The 18829-nt window shown below is 44.7% G+C and overlaps 1 protein-coding gene across 3 annotated transcripts in view; it reads right to left on the bottom strand.

Moving 5' to 3' along the window:
• The window catches only part of SLC25A46 (solute carrier family 25 member 46), a 53679-nt gene extending 35429 nt beyond the window's left edge, over positions 1-18250 (bottom strand). Inside the window, exons 1-3 of one of the 3 annotated variants that reach the window (XM_069752679.1) lie at positions 18209-18250; positions 5668-5710; positions 4713-4770 (exon numbers count right to left, since the gene is read on the bottom strand). In XM_069752679.1, the coding sequence (XP_069608780.1) occupies positions 4713-4770; positions 5668-5710; positions 18209-18248 (141 nt within the window). In that variant the 5' untranslated portion in view covers positions 18249-18250. Of the gene's footprint in view, positions 1-4712; positions 4771-5667; positions 5711-17869 lie in introns of all 3 variants that reach the window. The other 2 variants (XM_069752662.1, XM_069752672.1) reach the window with 2 other exon arrangements.
• Positions 18251-18829: the final 579 nt, after the last annotated feature.

Here is an 18829-nt window from a genome sequence, read left to right as displayed (position 1 = left end):
ATGACCCAGCCTATTTTGACCTTAATGACCTGGTCATTTTTTGCAATTCTGACCAGTGTCCCTTTATGAGGTAATAACTCAGGAATGCTTCAACGGATCCTAGCGATTCTGAGATTGTTTTTTCGTGACATATTGGGCTTCATGTTAGTAGTAAATTTAGGTCGACAATTTTTGCGTTTGTGAAAAAAAAAAAAAAAAATAATAAAAATCGGAAATTTGGCGAAAATGTAGAAAATTTCGCAATTTTCACATTTTGAATTTTTATTCTGTTAAAGCAGAGAGTTATGTGACACAAAATAGTTAATAAATAACATTTCCCACATGTCTACTTTATATCAGCACAATTTTGGAAACCAAATTTTTTTTGCTAGGAAGTTATAAGGGTTAATTTGACCAACGATTTCTCATTTTTACAACAAAATTTATAAAACCATTTTTTTTTTTTTTTTTTTAGGGACCACCTCACATTTGAAGTTAGTTTGAGGGGTCTACATGGCTGAAAATACCCAAAAGTGACACCATTCTAAAAACTGCACCCCTCAAGGTGCTCAAAAACACATTCAAGAAGTTTATCAACCCTTCAGGTGCTTCACAGCAGCAGAAGCAACTTGGAAAGAACAAATGAACATTTAACTTTTTAGTCACAAAAATGATGTTTTAGAAACAATTTTTTTTATTTTCCCAAGGGTAAAAGGAGAAACTGGACCCCGAAAGTTATTGTACAATTTGTCCTGAGTACGCCGATACCCCATATGTGGGAGGGAACCACTGTTTGGGTGCACGACAGGGCTCGGAAGGGAAGGAGCGCCATTTGACTTTTTGAATGAAAAATCTTTAGCGGACACCATGTCGCGTTTGGAGAGCATGTGACCTGTAGAAACGCAAGCACAGCGAGAAACGGCCGTCATTTGCTCCTGTTCACATGAGCTTCTTTCCTCACTCACCCGGCCATGAAGTTTTTATATGAAGATTGAATAAAGATTGCCAACTTTTAGATCGGCGAGTGCCTTCTTTTTTCTTGCCTGTACTATTTCAATAAGAGATTTTACAATGTGATCTGCTCACATCTGGTTTCTCCAATGCTATGGTACCTCAGTATCCCGAACTACTACTGCCTGTGAGCAACTAATTGGCAAGAAATCTGTTAGGATGTGCCTAAGGCCTCATTCTGATGTCAGTGTACTTCATGCATTATTTTCAAATCCCCTTAGACTTGTATTGGTGATGTTCACCTTTTCTGTTGATTTAAAAAAAAAAAAAAAAAAAAATTAAAAAAGAGCCTGCTCGATCTTTTTCACGGCTTACGGACACGGCCCCCATTGTAAATCAATGGGGCCGCAAATACAATGGAAGGTTGTTTTTGCATGCACCATTGACTTCCGGCTTTGCAGATCGCCTTTTTTTCCCCAATACTATTTTCAAAGGTTCATAAAGTTTCTTGCGGTCCGTTATTGCAGCAAAAATCCCGGTAAGTGTAAAAGTAGCCTAAAAGATGTAAGTGAAAAATGAAGGTCTTAATGAGGCCTAAGGCTGGGATTACAAGACCGGGTTGATCTCTAACGAGGAACTGGTGGAAGTCCTACTGGGCTGGTAGCGCTCATGTTTCACTGGTGCTAGTGAAAGGGGCCTCTCAGGGTTGTCAGCAAGTGTGGTGCCTTGTCAATGACTGCATGTGCCACATCCTGTCACCCCTCCTGCCTCTCTGGTCCAGTGTGGGGCGTCTGCGTAACAACTGTATCAAGCTGACTTTACGTAACCCCAGGGTGTGCGGAACGTCGCGCTAGTGAAAGTGGGGAGACCAAATTAAGTGATCCGTCTGACATAATAAAGTCAGGCGGGGTGGAGAGGTGCAGGTTCATCACATTGTCTATGCAGCCAAAAGTTAGAAGAGGAAAGCAAAAGGTTAAAAGTGTCCTATATTTTCTATACTGCCCAAGAAGCTTCAGGAATTACCGTAACCAGAACTGTGCCACCCTTGACTTCAGACCTTGCGTCACGCCCTGCATTTTTCCAGTGCCATTGCACTTGTCCTTATAAATTTATATCACCACATCATGACAGGGAAAGCCCAGTCTGGCCATTAAGGTTTAGAAAATTTTTTTTTTTTTTTTTTTTAAATACGGTACATAGAATAGCATCAAAAACATCACTGGATCGGACTGCTGTACATTGCCAAGTATGCTCTGCTACAGGTATTCAGGTATAAGCAATCAAAATATTGCATCACAAAACTTTTGCTGTTAGTTTGTACATTTTTCATACCTTAGTTTAAGAATTAGTAATAAAGAAAATTACTCGAGGTTCCTGTAGAAACATGCACAGCGTCTACAGTGAACAACTACAGCTACGTAGCTGGAATTCTTGGGAGCCAAATATTGGCAGCTAATCACTACATGAGATATGATGCCGCACTGCTCTATATCCATATCATAAGGTAAGCAAAACCATTACAGGCGATATCCCGCTTTCACTTTTTTTTTTTTTTTTTTACTCTAAGGTAGGGCAAGGTAAGCGACATAGTGAATCAGAAGGACTATTTCAAATTGGAGGCATTTGTAATTACTACACACTGGAATAGGACCTCAGATATGAGAATACCCCGTTAAGATGGAAATCCCCTTTAATGGTTTTGCTTACCTTAGAATTTGGTAATTACTAATTAGTTGCCAAAAATGGATGGCTCGAATTCCAGCAATGTACCAGACTTCTAACTTTATACCTCTTCACTTGACAACCCGTGCATCTTACTTCAAGTACCTCTGTCAAGTACTAATTCTTACAATAAGGTGGAAAATTCTAAAACTCACAGATAAAGTTTGCACAATGTTGAGGACATAACGCCCTTTGGTGATGCTGATGTACATGGCCCAAGTCCGCTGAGCCCAGTGTTTTGCTGCAGCTTTCCTGCATTGTCATTGCAGCCATGTCAGAAGCCGAGAGCCAGCGCTAGAGCGGAAGGGGATAGGTAACCTTGATTTTATTAATTTTTTATACAGACAGCCTCTAGAGTTAAAATTAAAAAAAAGCTGGAAAAGATCTTTAATTTAAAGAGAATCTGTCACAACCAGAAACACTATTTACCTGCAGATGTTACGGTGGATATTAACAGTCTTACACGTCACTGTTAAAATATCAGGTTTTTATTATGTAAAAAAAAAAAAAAAAAAAAATTATACCAAGAAACATCTTTTAAAAACGTTTTCCATTTTTAATGTACCTATCATCTGGATAAATCCACTGAGAAATTAAGTGAAATCTTTTGGGTGCAAAAATAAAAAAACAAAATAGCATGGTTGTGTTAATAAGCACACCCTTTAAATATTACTTTGCCAAAGTTCCCAATGAATTTATGACAGCATTCAGTCATTTTGGGAAAACAATGTATTAGCATGGACATTTAGAACTGGCAATCTTTCACTACTCTTCCTTGCAGTAGCACTCCAAATCTGTCAGATTGCAAGAACATCTACTGAGCACAGTGCCCTCTTCAGGTCAACCCAAAGATTTCTAAATTGTTGACTGGTCAGGGCATTGGCTGGGCAATTAAAAAACTGATGATGTTCTGGCAAAGCAATTCTTTTGTTGACTTGGAGGTATGCTTAGGGTTGTTGTCATGCTGAAGGGTTATAATCCTCTTCATCTTCCGCTTTTTATCTGAGGCTTGAAGGTTGTGATGCAAAACTAACTGATATTTGAAACTGTTCCAAATTCCCTCCATCTTTACTGGAGCCCCAAGTCCTAATGCCAAACAACAACCTCAATGCACAATGTTGCTTCTACCATGTTTTACTGTGGGTATGGTGCTCTTTTTGTGATGCACAGTGTTTGCTTTGCACCAAATGAACTTTTCTGTCTCAATCCCCCCAAAAAAATAAAATAAATAAAAAGTATAACATTGGCATCATCAGACCATAGCATGTATTGCCACATGCTTTTGGTGGACTTGATTTAGGTTTTGGCAACACAAATCCAAACTTTATCTGGAGATTGTTGTCATTTGCACTACACAACCAGTAGTTGCCAGAAAATCCTGTAGCTCCTTTAATGTTGCTGTAGGCCTCTTGGCAGCATTCAGGACCAATTTTCTTCTTGTCTTTTCATAAATTTTTGAGGGACTTCCAGTTTTAGGCACAGTATTGTCACTGTTGTGCCAAATTTAGGTCATTTCTTGTCTTCACGGTGTTCGACGGTACATCTAATGCATTGGACATTTTGTTATGCTCTTCTCTGACTAATAGTTTCAACAATGAGATCCCTTTGCTGTGTTGTAAGCTGTTTAGGCACCTTGCTTGTGCTGTAAAATGTAACTAAGAAAATGTCAGGAAAATCCTATTACAACTGCTAAACCTTAAATGGGGTAAATCGGAATCACGTTAAATGATGGTAGTTGTGTGCCAACTACTATTTAACATGAGTTTACTGATTGGCTAACTCTGAACACAACCGCATCCCCAAGAAGATGTTCACACTTATGCAACCACATTATTTTAGCTTTAATTTTATATCTCCCCCTCAAATCTATTTCATTTTGTTTCTCAATGGATTTATACAGTTTATGGGTGACATTAAAGGTGCAAAAAGTTCTGAAATGATTCTTCTTGGTATGGTTTCTTTACATGACAAATACCTGGCATTTTAACAGGAGTGTGAAAACTTTTCAAATATACTGTACATCTAATCGTGCCTCTACGTTAGTGAAAAAAAAAAATTACCTGACATTGCCGGCGCAGGACAATACAGGGGTGAGCCAATACATTTTCTGTAAAGAGACTTGAACAAAGAACAGTATATGATTATTTAATAAGTTGACAAAGTTATGATATTTAGCACAAAAAAACCGTTCATAACTAAACACATCCTAAAAAGCAAAAGTAGGTGAAGACTTAAAGGGGCTGTCCCATTAATATTACATATCTTTAGATCACACACACACACACAAAAAAAAAAAAATCCACGTTCTTAATAGGCATCTACTTTTTTTTTTTTTTTTCAAAGATCCTTTTTATACATTGAGGTTGGCAGGCTTACTTGTAGACCTGCTGTTGCTATTTGAATGACACTCGTAGCACTCCACCCCATGTCTGCATTACTGAAAGCTGGCGGCGCCCAGAAAAACTAAAATTAATTTTTTCCCAGATGCCGCACTTTGAATACAGTGGATGGGCACCTTCATAACACTATTAACCTGCAGATTAATTTTACAACTGCAGGTTAGTTGGCTCCTTTTAAGTAGTGCAAATACATTTACATTTATCTATAATTTACACCGTGTGTACATTAGGGTTATTCCAGTCTACAAAACACTATCCAAAAGAATAGGCTATAGATGTTTTAATTGGTGATCAGCGTTCTACTTTAATCCACACTGATCACACATTAAGGCCCTGAAGTCAATAGATTCTGATTCTAATGGAATGATGAATTGGGCCTTGCCAACTCATTCAAACTCCCACAAGTAATGCCTGAAGCGGCAGGGCACAGATCCAAAGGGCCGCACCATCTGACTCCTCTGGGCTGCGGAGAACGTGAGACACAAGTTGTCCATTCTGGAGTTGTAGGGCCCCCATAATCTAACATTCGTCACATAGAGTAGACAGGAATGGCCCTTTAAAACTATTACACATTACAAAGATGTTAAAAGCCATGGAAGGTCCCAAGAGGACATACCTTGCAAGTCCAATGCCAAATCCAGCAAACCGGCTGAGCTGTTCTGAAAGAAGAAGAACATGAAAAATACAGAGCCAATTGAATCATTGATAAAGGTTTCCTTTTTCACTACAGAACAAGCCATCTGCAAAAATACAAGTGTATAACCTTAATCATAGAGGGGTTATATCACTTGGAATCCAGGTGCTAGGACCCCACCGATGTCCATGAGGACCACTCTCTGAGTATTCATTTCACAGGATAAATAAGGACAAGATCAGTGAGGGTCTGATAGCTGAAACCCCCTTTGATCACCAGAACCCATGCTGCCACTCCATTTAACACTCCTGAGACTGCTGGAGATAGACAAGCGCTGCAGTCCTGTCAATAGATGATCACTTGTTAGCACCAGAATACACCATTTATAGGGAAAGTGGGAAGTTCCCTACCTACCCTAAACTACCACCAATGGGCTTAGTAACAGTGGAAGTTAAGAAACCCTACAATGTGACAGCTTTCAAAACATAACTCTTTATGGCCACAATAAATAGAAAAACTGAATTCAGAATATAGTCAACATTGCGATCCCTAGAATGAGTGCAGGCCCCCTTATTGGAGAAGGTGGTCACAAATCCTACACTTAAGAGTCCACTGCGCTTTGTTGTAGGCAAGGAATCCAAAAGGTAACATTCCTCTTTGCGGAGAGCGACACATCAAGCCTGACATGGCGAGGTGAGGAGACCTAAGCCGCAATGCTTCTCTGGGAAATCTGCAAACTGTCCCTTCAAAAGGACCTGACTTTAAGGATTGCTACTTCCTATATGTGGCACAACCGTTCTGGTCCTCTTCCTCTCAGAAGAGACAATTTGTTGAAGGCATCCACAGCAGTCAGACACACTGATGCCATATTGGTAATGGTCTATAACAAGTCTCGAACCTTTCTTACTTAGCCACATTCAACTATGTGAGATGGATGCAAGCCGCATCCAGCCAACTCCACTGCCCAGAGTAGTGACCATCAGAATCCATTACCGGTGTGTTGATAGTCAACGTTTCACCATAAAAACACCCAGACTGAGTGCCCCCTCCTTCCTTATACTCAGTGTTCAACATCCAAGGGTTCTTATTTTACCCACTGTTATATCTAACTTTAAGCACCCTGTTGTGAATTCTGTGGCAGAGCTCCCTCCTGTGGTCACAAGTGGTACTTCGGCTGATTCTCTCTGTGAGCTTCCGTTGGTGGCGGAGAGTGGTACTGCGGCTTCTGAGTTTCCTTCCTCAGGTGATGTGGTGAAGTCGTTAGGTGCTGCTCTATTTAACTCCACCTAGTGCTCTGATCCTGGCTTCCAGTCAATGTTCTAGTATTGGACCTGTTTCCTCCTGGATCGTTCCTGTGGCCTGCTGCTCTGCATAGCTAAGTTCCGCTTTGCTATTTTGTTTGCTGTTTTTTCTGTCCAGCTTGTCTATTTGTTTTTTTTTGCTTGCTGGAAGCTCTGGGACGCAGAGGGTGTACCTCCGTGCCGTTAGTTCGGTACGGAGGGTCTTTTTGCCCCCTTTGCGTGGTTGTTGTAGGGTTTTGTGTTGACCGCAAAGTTACCTTTCCTATCCTCGCTCTGTTCAGAAAGTCGGGCCTCACTTTGCTAAATCTATTTCATCTCTACGTTTGTCTTTTCATCTTAACTCACAGTCATTATATGTGGGGGCTGCCTTTTCCTTTGGGGTATTTCTCTGAGGCAAGGTAGGCTTATTTTCTATCTTCAGGCTAGCTAGTTTCTCAGGCTGTGCCGAGTTGCATAGGGAGCGTTAGGCGCAATCCACGGCTGCCTCTAGTGTGGTTGGTGAGGATTAGGGATTGCGGTCAGCAGAGTTTCCACGTCTCAGAGCTCGTTCTATGTTTTTGGGTTATTGTCAGATCACTGTATGTGCTCTGACCTCTATGTCCATTGTGGTACTGAATTACCTTATCATAACAGCACCCTGTGATTAACAGTATCATCCTATTTCCACCATCTTCAATGCAAGCATATGCACATCCATGTCTGCTCTTCTGTACAGGGCTGCTTTTAAAAGTCACCATCTGGATACCTTCTCTTCATGGTTGCTAGACCTGGTGCTAATTCACCAAGCTGGCAGTCACGAGTCCCACATCATGGGTCACAGGTTGGGCCTGTTTGGCTATAGCACGAGTGATTTGTCCCAGCTGATGATTTAGTATATGTTTGCCGTATCATTCACCATCTTAAGCAGTTTACCTGCAATGTTCCGGCCCAATAAAATAACAGTAAAAAGTGTTAGGTTATTAAGAAAAGTGGCAGTGTTATTTCTTTTCAAAAGTAAAGTATGGAAAAACCCGCTCTGACGATCAAAATTAGGAATAACCCCTACTAGTATAAAGTAATATTCCACAACATTTTGGGGCGGCTTAAAACTATGTTCACATGGGAGGTTTTTCCCCCTAGAAGATCTCTCCAAAATGTTCCTCAAAAACACTTGGAAAACTCAACCAGTTAATTTCTATGAGAAATCCGCATTTCTGCTCACATGAGTTTTTTCAGCTTTTGTTTTCATGAAGACGTTATGAAAAACTGGTGAAAAAAAAATGCAGATCACTTCTTTGAAGCAGATTCTGATGGAAAACTCTCCAAATTAAGCACTGTCCAATCAAAAGGTTTCAAATAAACGCTTCAGATTTGGAAAGTGAAGAAGCGACATGATTACTCTTTGGGTGGCTTCTGCTTCTCTAATGACGCTGTGTGCATGTAGCTTAAAAGAGGTGGTCCACTACTTTAGCATTGATGACCTATCCTTAGGCACTCCTGCTGATCAGCTGTTATCGGATTCAGCAGCAGCCAGTCATCACTTGCAGAGCTGGCTGTCTTCTGGTACAAGGCGGAGGTGTAGTACCCTATTGATTTGAACAGGAGGCGGATGTGTAGTACCAAGTCTCAGCCACTATTAGAAGATAACCAGCTCCGCGAGTGAGTACTTCCTGCCGGCAGCCGCCCGATGACAGCATATCGGCAGGGGTGCCAGGAGTCTGCACCCGACAGATCAGATGTTGATGACCTATTCTAAGGATAAGTCATCAATGGTAAAGTAGTGGACAACCTCTTTAAGGGTATGTTTACTTTTTTTAATGTTCCTTTGGTCATTTCCTATGCACTTTTTTGAGCCAACTTTTTTGTGTATTTTTAGGGTTTCTGTACTGTAGTTTTCTAGACTTTTTTTTTTTTTTAATTTCCATAAAACAATGAAGACGCTAGCATTTTTTGTTAAGCAAAAACGCCAATACAAAGCTGGAAAATTTGTTTGGCCATCTTTTTTAGCTTTCCCACTGATGTCTGTTGTAAAGTATTGAGCATCTGCTTAGTGGTAGAAACCCAGTAGACTGGACATGTTAGGTCTTTGAAACACTTGGCTTCTTATGAAAGCCTCAAAAGCCAGAACTTAAACTGTAAACAGCTAGTTGCTTTTACATAGAAATCGTAGATCCATTCTTTTAAGTGTATTTGCAGCAGCTTTTTCAGTTCCAAAAATGTAGGAAAAAGACCCAGTATGAACATATCTTACATCTTGACTCACAACCAGTTTGCATTTTTTCTGCTTCAATGGATTCAAAAACTTAGAAAAAAAACCAGAAACATGTGTCTATGGTTATTTCTTTAAATTTTATTTTTCTATGTAGAAAAAGAAGCAACATTTCAATTCTTTGGACACTTTAAATTTAACTATTGAGTAGAGATAAGTGAATTAATTTGCAGGTTTATGGTTCAGTGGCCACAACAGTATTCCATGGCCGCGAGCAGGAGACCTGCAAACAACCTTCTACTGGACGGTATCTTTGGCTCCTCTTCCGATTCGTAGACCCGGCATGACACCACGAATGCGCCATGTTGCAATCATGACCTTGCAGTGAGCTTACAAATCAGAAAAGTCACAGAGGATTCAAGCGGGCAGGAGATGATCGCAGGTGTCCAACATCTGGTGGCCATAAAATAATGATCTGGCCAATGGACCACAAAAAAAAAAAATCCAAAAAACTATTCAGAAATTATAATCTATCTGCAATAAATTCCAATCTATCATTATTGGAGAACTCCTTTAGAGGGGTTGTCCACTACTCAGACAACCCCTTCCCAATCACTATAGTTTCCCCATGTAAAATAGTAAGCCTAAATTCGCTTGCGATGCTGGCGCCATTCCAGCGATGTCAGCACCTACTCTCCAGGGGCTAGCGTGACATTAACATATGTTCCCCTCGCTTCCTTCAGATGAAACTGACATCCAGAAGAGTGCAACAGTATGTTCTCGCTTTGACCAGGTGTCATGTTGGTCTGAAGCGCCAGGGAGAACAGGCGTCGACATCACTGGAAGGGTGCCAGCACCATAGAGGGGTACAGCTGCTATTTTGTGGGGGGGGTTGGAGTATGGTGATTGAGAGGAGGTTGTCTGAATAGTGGAAAACCCCTTTAACGTTCATTTCATGGAGCTGTGGTGATCTGCTCAGCCTCGTGGCACCTGTCACACAGAAAGTTGTTGCCGAAGTCTTGCATTGTTGCTCAACGCTACCTCCCCATTACACAGTTTGTTACTTGCGCATGACATTAATAAAAAAAAATTAAATTAAAAAAATTGTAAATAGCCCTTGAGTAATGACTGTTGGCCAGACATCCTTATATAACAGTCATACCATGATACTGTGAGTCAGCTGTCCAGCTGGATGCCATGCAAAACTATAGTCTACTGCTACACAGATCTACAAGTACCGTATGTAAATATCCTCAATTATTTCTACGTACTACGTAAAATAATGAATCACGCAGCAGCCACTGATGCAAAGTGAATGCAAAAAAATGCCAAGTTCAACATGTTATTTCCACTTCTGATTCTCAGCCCATGTTCCCACCAGACGATATTTTGACAAAATTCATTATGCTGAACTGGGTCCATTGGGCGCACTTCTAGCATTTCTGCTGTTGTTTCTATGATGGTGCAGAACAATGAAAATAATGCAGATATGAAAATCCTTGAACGCCCATTAGCAGTTGGCACCAAGCGTCTCAACTAGATGCCATAAAGCAGAAGATATGGGAATAACCTTCAGTTGTGAGTCACAGTTCTGGTGACAGGACCATGAGAGATCTCCATGAGTCAGCAGTGCTTCTCCATAAACCTCAACACTTTACCTTTACTTTTTGGAAATGAGCTATAGCAAAAAGCAAGGGTGACACAGGGGTGGCTACCTCTAATCACCTTACCTCTCTACTCTCAAATTTTGTATTCAGCAGTAGGGGAGACTTAAGTTAAAATATAACGTAATATATTCATAGTAAAACCAAAACAACTCAACAAAACTATAAAAACTATAAAATATTACATACAGTACAGACCAAAAATTTGGACACCTCATTTAAAGATTTTTCTGTATTTTCATGACTATAAAAAATAGTACATTCACACTGAAGGCATCAAAAAGTATGAATTAACACATGTGGAATTATGTACGTAATAAAAAAGTGTGAAACAACTGAAACTATGTCTTATATTCTAGGTTCTTCAAAGTAGCCACCTTTTGCTTTGATGACTGCTTTGCACACTCTTAGTAACATAGTAACATAGTTAGTAAGGCCGAAAAAAGACATTTGTCCATCCAGTTCAGCCTATATTCCATCATAATAAATCCCCAGATCTACGTCCTTCTACACTCTTGGCATTCTCTTGATGAGCTTCAAGACGTAGTCACCAGGAATGGTCTTCCAACAATCTTGAAGAAGTTCCCAGAGATGCTTAGCACTTGTTTGCCCTTTTGCCTTCACTCTGCGGTCCAGCTCACCCCAAACCATCCCGATTGGGTTCAGGTCTGGTGACTGTGGAGGCCAGGTCATCTGGCGTAGCACCCCATCACTCTCCTTCTTTGTCAAATAGCCCTTACACAGCCTGGGAGGTGTGTTTGGGGTCATTGTCCTGTTGAAAAATAAATGATGGTCTAACTAAACACAAACCGGATGGAATAGCATGCCGCTGCAAAATGCTGTGGTAGCCATGCTAGTTCAGTGTGCCTTCAATTTTGAATAAATCCCCAACAGTGTCAGGCCTTCATGGTAAAATAGCTGCTAGGAAACCACTGCTAAGGACAGACAACAAGCAGAAGAGATTTGTTTGGGCTAAAGAACACAAGGAATGGACATTAGACCAGTGGAAATCTGTGCTTTGGTCTGATGAGTCCAAACTTGAGATCTTTGGTTCCATCCACCATGTCTTTGTGCAACGCAGAAAAGGTGAACGGATGGACTCTACATGCCTGGTTCCCACCGTGAAGCATGGAGGAGAAGGTGTGATGGTGTGGGGGTGCTTTGCTGGTGACACAGCTGGGGATTTATTCAAAATTGAAGGCATACTGAACCAGCATGTCTACCACAGCATCTTGCAGCGGCATGCTATTCCATCCGGTTTGCGTTTAGTTAGACCATCATTTATTTTTTAACAGGACAATGACTCCAAACACACCTCCAGGCTGTGTAAGGGCTATTTGACCAAGAAGGAGAGTGATAGGGTGCTACGCCAGATGACCTTGGCTCTACAGTCACCAGACCTGAACCCAATCGAGATGGTTTGGGGTGAGCTGGACCGCAGAGTGAAGGCAAAAGGGCCAACAAATGCTAAGCATCTCTGTGAACTCCTTCAAGATTGTAGGAAGACCATTCCCGGTGACTACCTCGTGAAGCTCATCAAGAGAATGCCAAGAGTGTGGAAAGCAGTCATCAAAGCAAAAGGTGGCTACTTTGAAGAACCTAGAATAGAAGACGTATTTTCAGTTGTTTCACACTTTTTTGTTAAGTATATAATTCCACATGTGTTAATTCATAGTGTTGATGCCTTCAGTGTGAATGTACAATTTTCATAGTCATGAAAATACAGAAAAATCTTTAAATGCGAAGGTGTGTCCAAACTTTTGGTCAGTACTGTAGGTCCATGTGGATGTGTATTTGTGATGTCTCATTGACTCAGTATGTAATATTTTATTGTTGTTTGTGGAGTGGTTTTACTATGATTATATACTGCTGAATACAGAATGAGCTGTAGCCCAAATCCCATATTTGAGGCGTCCTTGTTTAGCGCTCACTACTTTACCTATCTAGGGGCATTTATGACGTGCCCACATATTTTGGCAGCGAGGTTTTACTGTAGGATACATAAAAAGCCGGTTCAATACCAATAAAAAGTTTATTACATCAGACACCCTCAGATATAAAAAGTCACCACTACGGCCTTCTCTCCACTTGCCTGACCTTTGACTACAACAATGTCTTATCAATAGTAACACAATTACTTCCGGAACCATCTACAGCGTAGGAATTACCGACAGAGGTTACACCAAGAACGATAAGGAATCGGCTGCACTTTTCATCTTTGGAGCAAACTCTCGGGTTCCCATCCCTATCACATCACACAAGTGGTTTATTAGATAGGGCTGGAGATTCCTGCAGCTTGTACAGAGGTTTCGGCAAACTCCATTCAGGTGAAGGAGACAAATGCAGAAATCTCTAAAACTAACTATGCAGACTGTTGGCCTTAAACAGGACCTGTCACCATGTCAAAAGTGGTCATATTTTGCATTTTTTTTTTCTTCTTGCTTTTTTTTTTTTTTTTTTTATATATATGTCCCCATTTTTTTTTTTTCAATTGCCATACAGTTCCAGAGATACAGGATGGGCCTTTTTATTGAGAGCTACTTTTTATGGTCTTTACGAGGGTGTGTGTCTCCAGGCTGCTCTGCATAATTACCCTGTGAGCCACCCCCCTAGAAAGACCAAACATTAGCATAAAAAAGCGCATATCTCTGGAACTATATAAAATAAAATATGGCAGCATGGGCTAGTCTTGTCTCCAATCTGCAGACCAGGCTAGTGCATGAAATAGCAGGCAGCTCCTGCACATAGACGCTTTCACATCTACAGTCTGAGGGAAGTCTCACACGTCCAGATAATTCCGGTACCGGAAAAAAAAAAAAAAAAAAACGGTACCGGAATTATCCGTGTCCGTGTGTCCCTACGTTTCTGTGGCACATCAGTGTGCCACACGGAGAAAGAGCAAGAAAAAGATCATGCCCACATAGACAGGAACACCTCCATATATAATCCAGTATCAATCATTTTTTAAGCATTTTTTAAGCGTTTTTAAGTTGTTGTTTTGTGTGTGTACTTATGTGCAGTCTTGGGTTTTATGCCAATTTAATAATAAAAACTATTTTTGATACTGGATTATATATGGAGGTGTTCCTGTCTATGTGGGCATGATCTTTTTCTTGCTCTTTCTTCATGTTTAATTACAAGCCCACAGTGAACCTTCCAATCTTTGTTGTATTTTTGCGGTGCCCTCCATTTACATATTTATTCCTTATCACTGGGTACCACACACACCGTGCTGGGTACCACACGTACCAGCATCTGGTGCTGAAGCCGCGATTCATATCTTCCCTGCAGCAGCGTTTGCTGCAGGGAAGATATGAATAATAGTGTTTAAAATAAAGATCTATGTGCCCCCCGCCTTCCCACCCCCCTGTGCGCCCCCCGCTGTTCTGAAAATACTCACCCAGCTCCCTCGTTGGCTGTCGCTTCTTCCTGTTCTGGCCGCATCTTCTCCTGTATGCGGTCACGTGGGGCCGCCGATTAGTCATGAATATGCGGCTCCACCCCTATGGGAGGTGGAGCCGCATATTCATTACTGTAAATGAGCGGCCCCACGTGACCGCATACAGGAGAAGATGTGGCCAGGAAAGGAAGAAGCGCCGGCGAGGGAGCGAGCCGAATATTTTCAGAACAGAAGGGGGGGGGGGGCGCACAGGGGGTGGGAGGTTGGGGGGCACATAGATCTTAATTTTAAACACAATTCATATCTTCTTTACAGCAAACGCTGCTGCAGGGAAGATATGAATCGCGGCTTCAGCACCAGTGGGGGGGGGACAGCGCTTAATGTAGCGCTGTCTCCTGCACATCACACGGACTGCACACGGACAACGTCCGTGTGCGGTACGTGCTTTACACGGACCCATTGACTTTAATGGGTCCGTGTAATACGTGCGCTCCCACGAACACTGACATGTCTCCGTGTTTGGCACACGGAGACACGGTCCGCAAAAAAAAAAATCAATGACGTCTGAACAGATGCATTGATTACAATGTGTCTACGTGTGTCAGTGGCTCCGGTACGTGAGGAAACTGTCACCTCAAGTACCGGAGCCACTGACGTGTGAAACCGGCCTGAAGGAGAGACTCCATTGTAAAGTTCAGTGCTTTTCTGAACTTAAAGGGCATCTGTCAGCAGGTTGGAGCCTCCTTTGCCATTGATATGAGCTTGTAGGTCATAGGAAGCTGAATAAAATGATACCTGGATATCTGTGATCCGATGTCTTATTCCAGAGAAATCCACGCTTTTCTTAATATGTAAATGAGCTGTCAAGATCTTTGGGCCAGACATAGATCTCCCTGAGAATCTACTTATTTTAGATGAAAAGAGGGAGATACCAGTGTGAGTCTGCAGATCAGTAGAGCAGACTGTCAGTAATGACGCCTCACAATGGTGATGGCCCATTCATTTAAAATAATCTCTGGAGCCAAGTTTTCATGGAGATCAGTGTCTGGCCCAGAGATCTTAACAGATCATTTACATTTAAGAAAAAAATGAGGATTTCTCTGTAATAAGAAAATGGATCGTAGATATCCAAGTATTATTTTACTCAGCTTTCTATGACGTATGCCCATATAGACAGCTTAGGGGGGGTTCCCGACGTGAGTGCCAGAGGCAGACGAGTACAGCGTTCCGTCAGCCCCTTAGAAAATGAATGGACCGGTGGTCAAATGTACATACTGACGCTCCATTCTAGTGATTGGTCCCCTACTGAGAGACGGAGAAAAACAGTGGACTGCACTCGGATGACATCTGAGTGCAGTTTCACTTCTACAGCCTCAGAGGATGGAGAGATTTCCTCAGAGTCCTCATCGTCTCCTCACCTATGATACGACTATCATCCGGGATTATCAGATCACACTATGACAGCACTGAGATCGGAGTCCGAGTCATTAGCATAATGGACCCGATTCTCTTGGATGTTGCGGCCGTCTGACTGCCGCAGATTTCACATGTGCGCCATGTTGTCATTTTTGTGCAGATTTTTTTCCGCTTCTGACCGGGGTATTGACAGACCAGTTTACTTGTACTGTAAATTGCTGCAGAATCCGCACAAGTCCACAGTGTGAACATGGCCTGATATGGTGCATTTTTGGGGCACAAGAATGCGCAGAGGACAAAAAAAACACCAAATGTTCATGGCGGGAACAGGGCCTGGTGGCTCTCAGATCTCTGACATTCGCGCTACACCCCCTCTCTGGTGGGTGACAATGGATGTGTCGGGGTCACCACTGATCAGGAGAGGGGGCACAGCACTCATCCTACAGCAGTCACATGGCAGCACTGGATGGCGCTGTACTGCACAGATCCCCTCCCCGGCCGGCAGTCATCCTACAGCAGTCACATGGCAGCACTGGGGGGCGCTGCACTGCACAGATCCCCTCCCCGGCTGGCACTCATCCTACAGCAGTCACATGGCAGCACTGGGGGGGCGCGACACTGCACAGATCCCCTCCCCGGCTGGCACTCATCCTACAGCAGTCACATGGCAGCACTGGGGGGGCGCGACACTGCACAGATCCCCTCCCCGGCCGGCACTCATCATACAGCAGTCACATGGCAACACTGGGGGGCGCTGCACTGCACAGATCCCCTCCTCGGCCGGCACTGATCATATAGCAGTCACATGGCAGCACTGGGGGGCACTACACTGCACAGATCCCCTCCCCGGCCGGCACTCATCATACAGCAGTCACATGGCAGCACTGGGGGGCGCTGTACTGCACAGATCCCCTCCCCGGCCGGCAGTCATCCTACAGCAGTCACATGGCAACACTGGGGGGCGCTGCACTGCACAGACCCCCTCCCCGGCTGGCAGTCATCCTACAGCAGTCACATGGCAGCACTGGGGGGGGGGGGGCGCGACACTGCACAGATCCCCTCCCCGGCCGGCACTCATCATACAGCAGTCACATGGCAGCACTGGGGGGCGCTGCACTGCACAGATCCCCTCCTCGGCCGGCACTGATCATACAGCAGTCACATGGCAGCACTGGGGGGCGCTGCAGTGCATAGACCCCCTCCCCAGCCGGCAGTCATCCTACAGCAGTCACATGGCAGCACTGGGGGCGCTGCACTGCACAGACCCCCTCCCCGGCCGGCACTCAGCGCTCATCCTACAGCAGTCACATGGCAGCACTAGGGGGGCGCTGCACTGCACAGATCCCCTCCCCAGCTGGCAGTCATCCTACAGCAGTCACATGGCAGCACTGGGGGGGCGCTGCACTGCACAGACCCCCTCCCCGGCCGGCACTCATCATACAGCAGTCACATTGCAGCACTGGGGGGGTGCTGCACTGCACAGATCCCCTCCCCGGCTGGCACTCATCATATAGCAGTCACATGGCAGCACTGGGGGGCGCTACACTGCACAGATCCCCTCCCTGGACGGCACTCATCCTACAGCGGTCACATGGCAGCACTTGGGGGGCGCTGCACTGCACAGATCCCCTCCCCGGCCATCACTCATCCTACAGCAGTCACATGGCAGCACTGGGGGGCGCTGCACTGCACAGATCCCCTCCCTGGACGGCACTCATCCTACAGCGGTCACATGGCAGCACTTGGGGGGCGCTGCACTGCACAGATCCCCTCCTCGGCCAACACTCATCCTACAGCGGTCACATGGCAGCACTGGGGGGCGCTGCACTGCACAGATCCCCTCCTCGGCCAACACTCATCCTACAGCGGTCACATGGCAGCACTGGGGGGCGCTGCACTGCACAGATCCCCTCCCCGGCCAACAATCATCCTACAGCGGTCACATGGCAGCACTGGGGGGGCGCTGCACTGCACAGATCCCCTCCCCGGCCAACACATCCTACAGCGGTCACATGGCAGCACTGGGGGGCGCGACACTGCACAGATCCTCTCCCCAGCTGGCACTCATCATACAGCTGTCACATGGCAGCACTGAGGGGCGCTGCACTGCACAGATCCCCTTCCCGGCTGGCACTCATCATACAGCAGTCACACAGCAGCACTGGGGGGCGCTGCACTGCACAGATCCCCTCCCCGGTTGGCACACAGCGCTCACCCCCGCCGCTGCTCTCCTCCCCCAGCCCGGGGGGCGCCTGGTTCCCGTCGCCTCCATACTGTGGGGTCTTCTCTCCCCAGTGCAGGTTGCGGCTGCCCGGGATGTCAGGCGGGGTGGTCACCCATTGCTGGGACAGGTCCCCGGAAGAGCTGAATGACCTTGTCGGGAAGCTGTGCTGGTACGGAGGGGGCGCCTCCTCTCCTCGGGCCCAGGCAGACCCCCTATATCCCAGGCCATCGAAACCCTCGGGCCGACGGGGCTGCATGATACCTCTGCTATTACAAATGCGACCCGGGTCACAGTGCGGAGTGACGTCACGGAGACAGGTGCCCAACCTACTGTGCAGGAAGAGAGCGGCCCGGGGACGCGATGACGTCATGTGGCAGCGAGGCATGCCGGGATTTGTAGTATACTCCTCGGCCAATAGTGTATGCGGATGACACGTGTTCTCTGACAGGCAGGCGAGTGCCGCCCACACGTGGAGGTGTGTACGACACTCTGGCTAGTGATTGGGTGAGCGGTGAAGAGGCGGGGGTTGTTGTTAGACGGAGGCTGTTCATGCGTCCATAGCAACCAGTGAGGCGGCACAGCGGAGTGAGAGGCGGCTGCGGAGCGCGGAGTGAGTATCTGGGTTACATCATCGGTCTGTAGGCGAGTGATGCAATGTCTGCCCTCAGCCCGGTATCCTGTGTGGACGCGGGGATGCCGCACAGGGCTTCCCTAAACTGTAGACACCTATGAGGTCATATGTCATCTGTGACAGGGAGTATCTGTACTAGGGACTGCAGTGGTGATGTCATCCTCTGACAATTAGCTGCTTATTATACTGTCTGAGTGCCCCTCACTACATGTACAGTACAGACCAAAAGTTTGGACACACCTCATTTAAAGATTTTTCTGTATTTTCATGACTATGAAAATTGTACATTCACACTGAAGGCATCAAAACTATGAATTAAC

This window comes from Ranitomeya imitator, chromosome 1 (assembly GCF_032444005.1).
Source record: "Ranitomeya imitator isolate aRanImi1 chromosome 1, aRanImi1.pri, whole genome shotgun sequence".
Taxonomy (NCBI): Eukaryota; Metazoa; Chordata; class Amphibia; order Anura; family Dendrobatidae; genus Ranitomeya; species Ranitomeya imitator.
The sequence above is the reverse complement of the archived record's forward strand: the minus strand, read 5'-3'. Positions and strand labels throughout refer to the sequence as shown.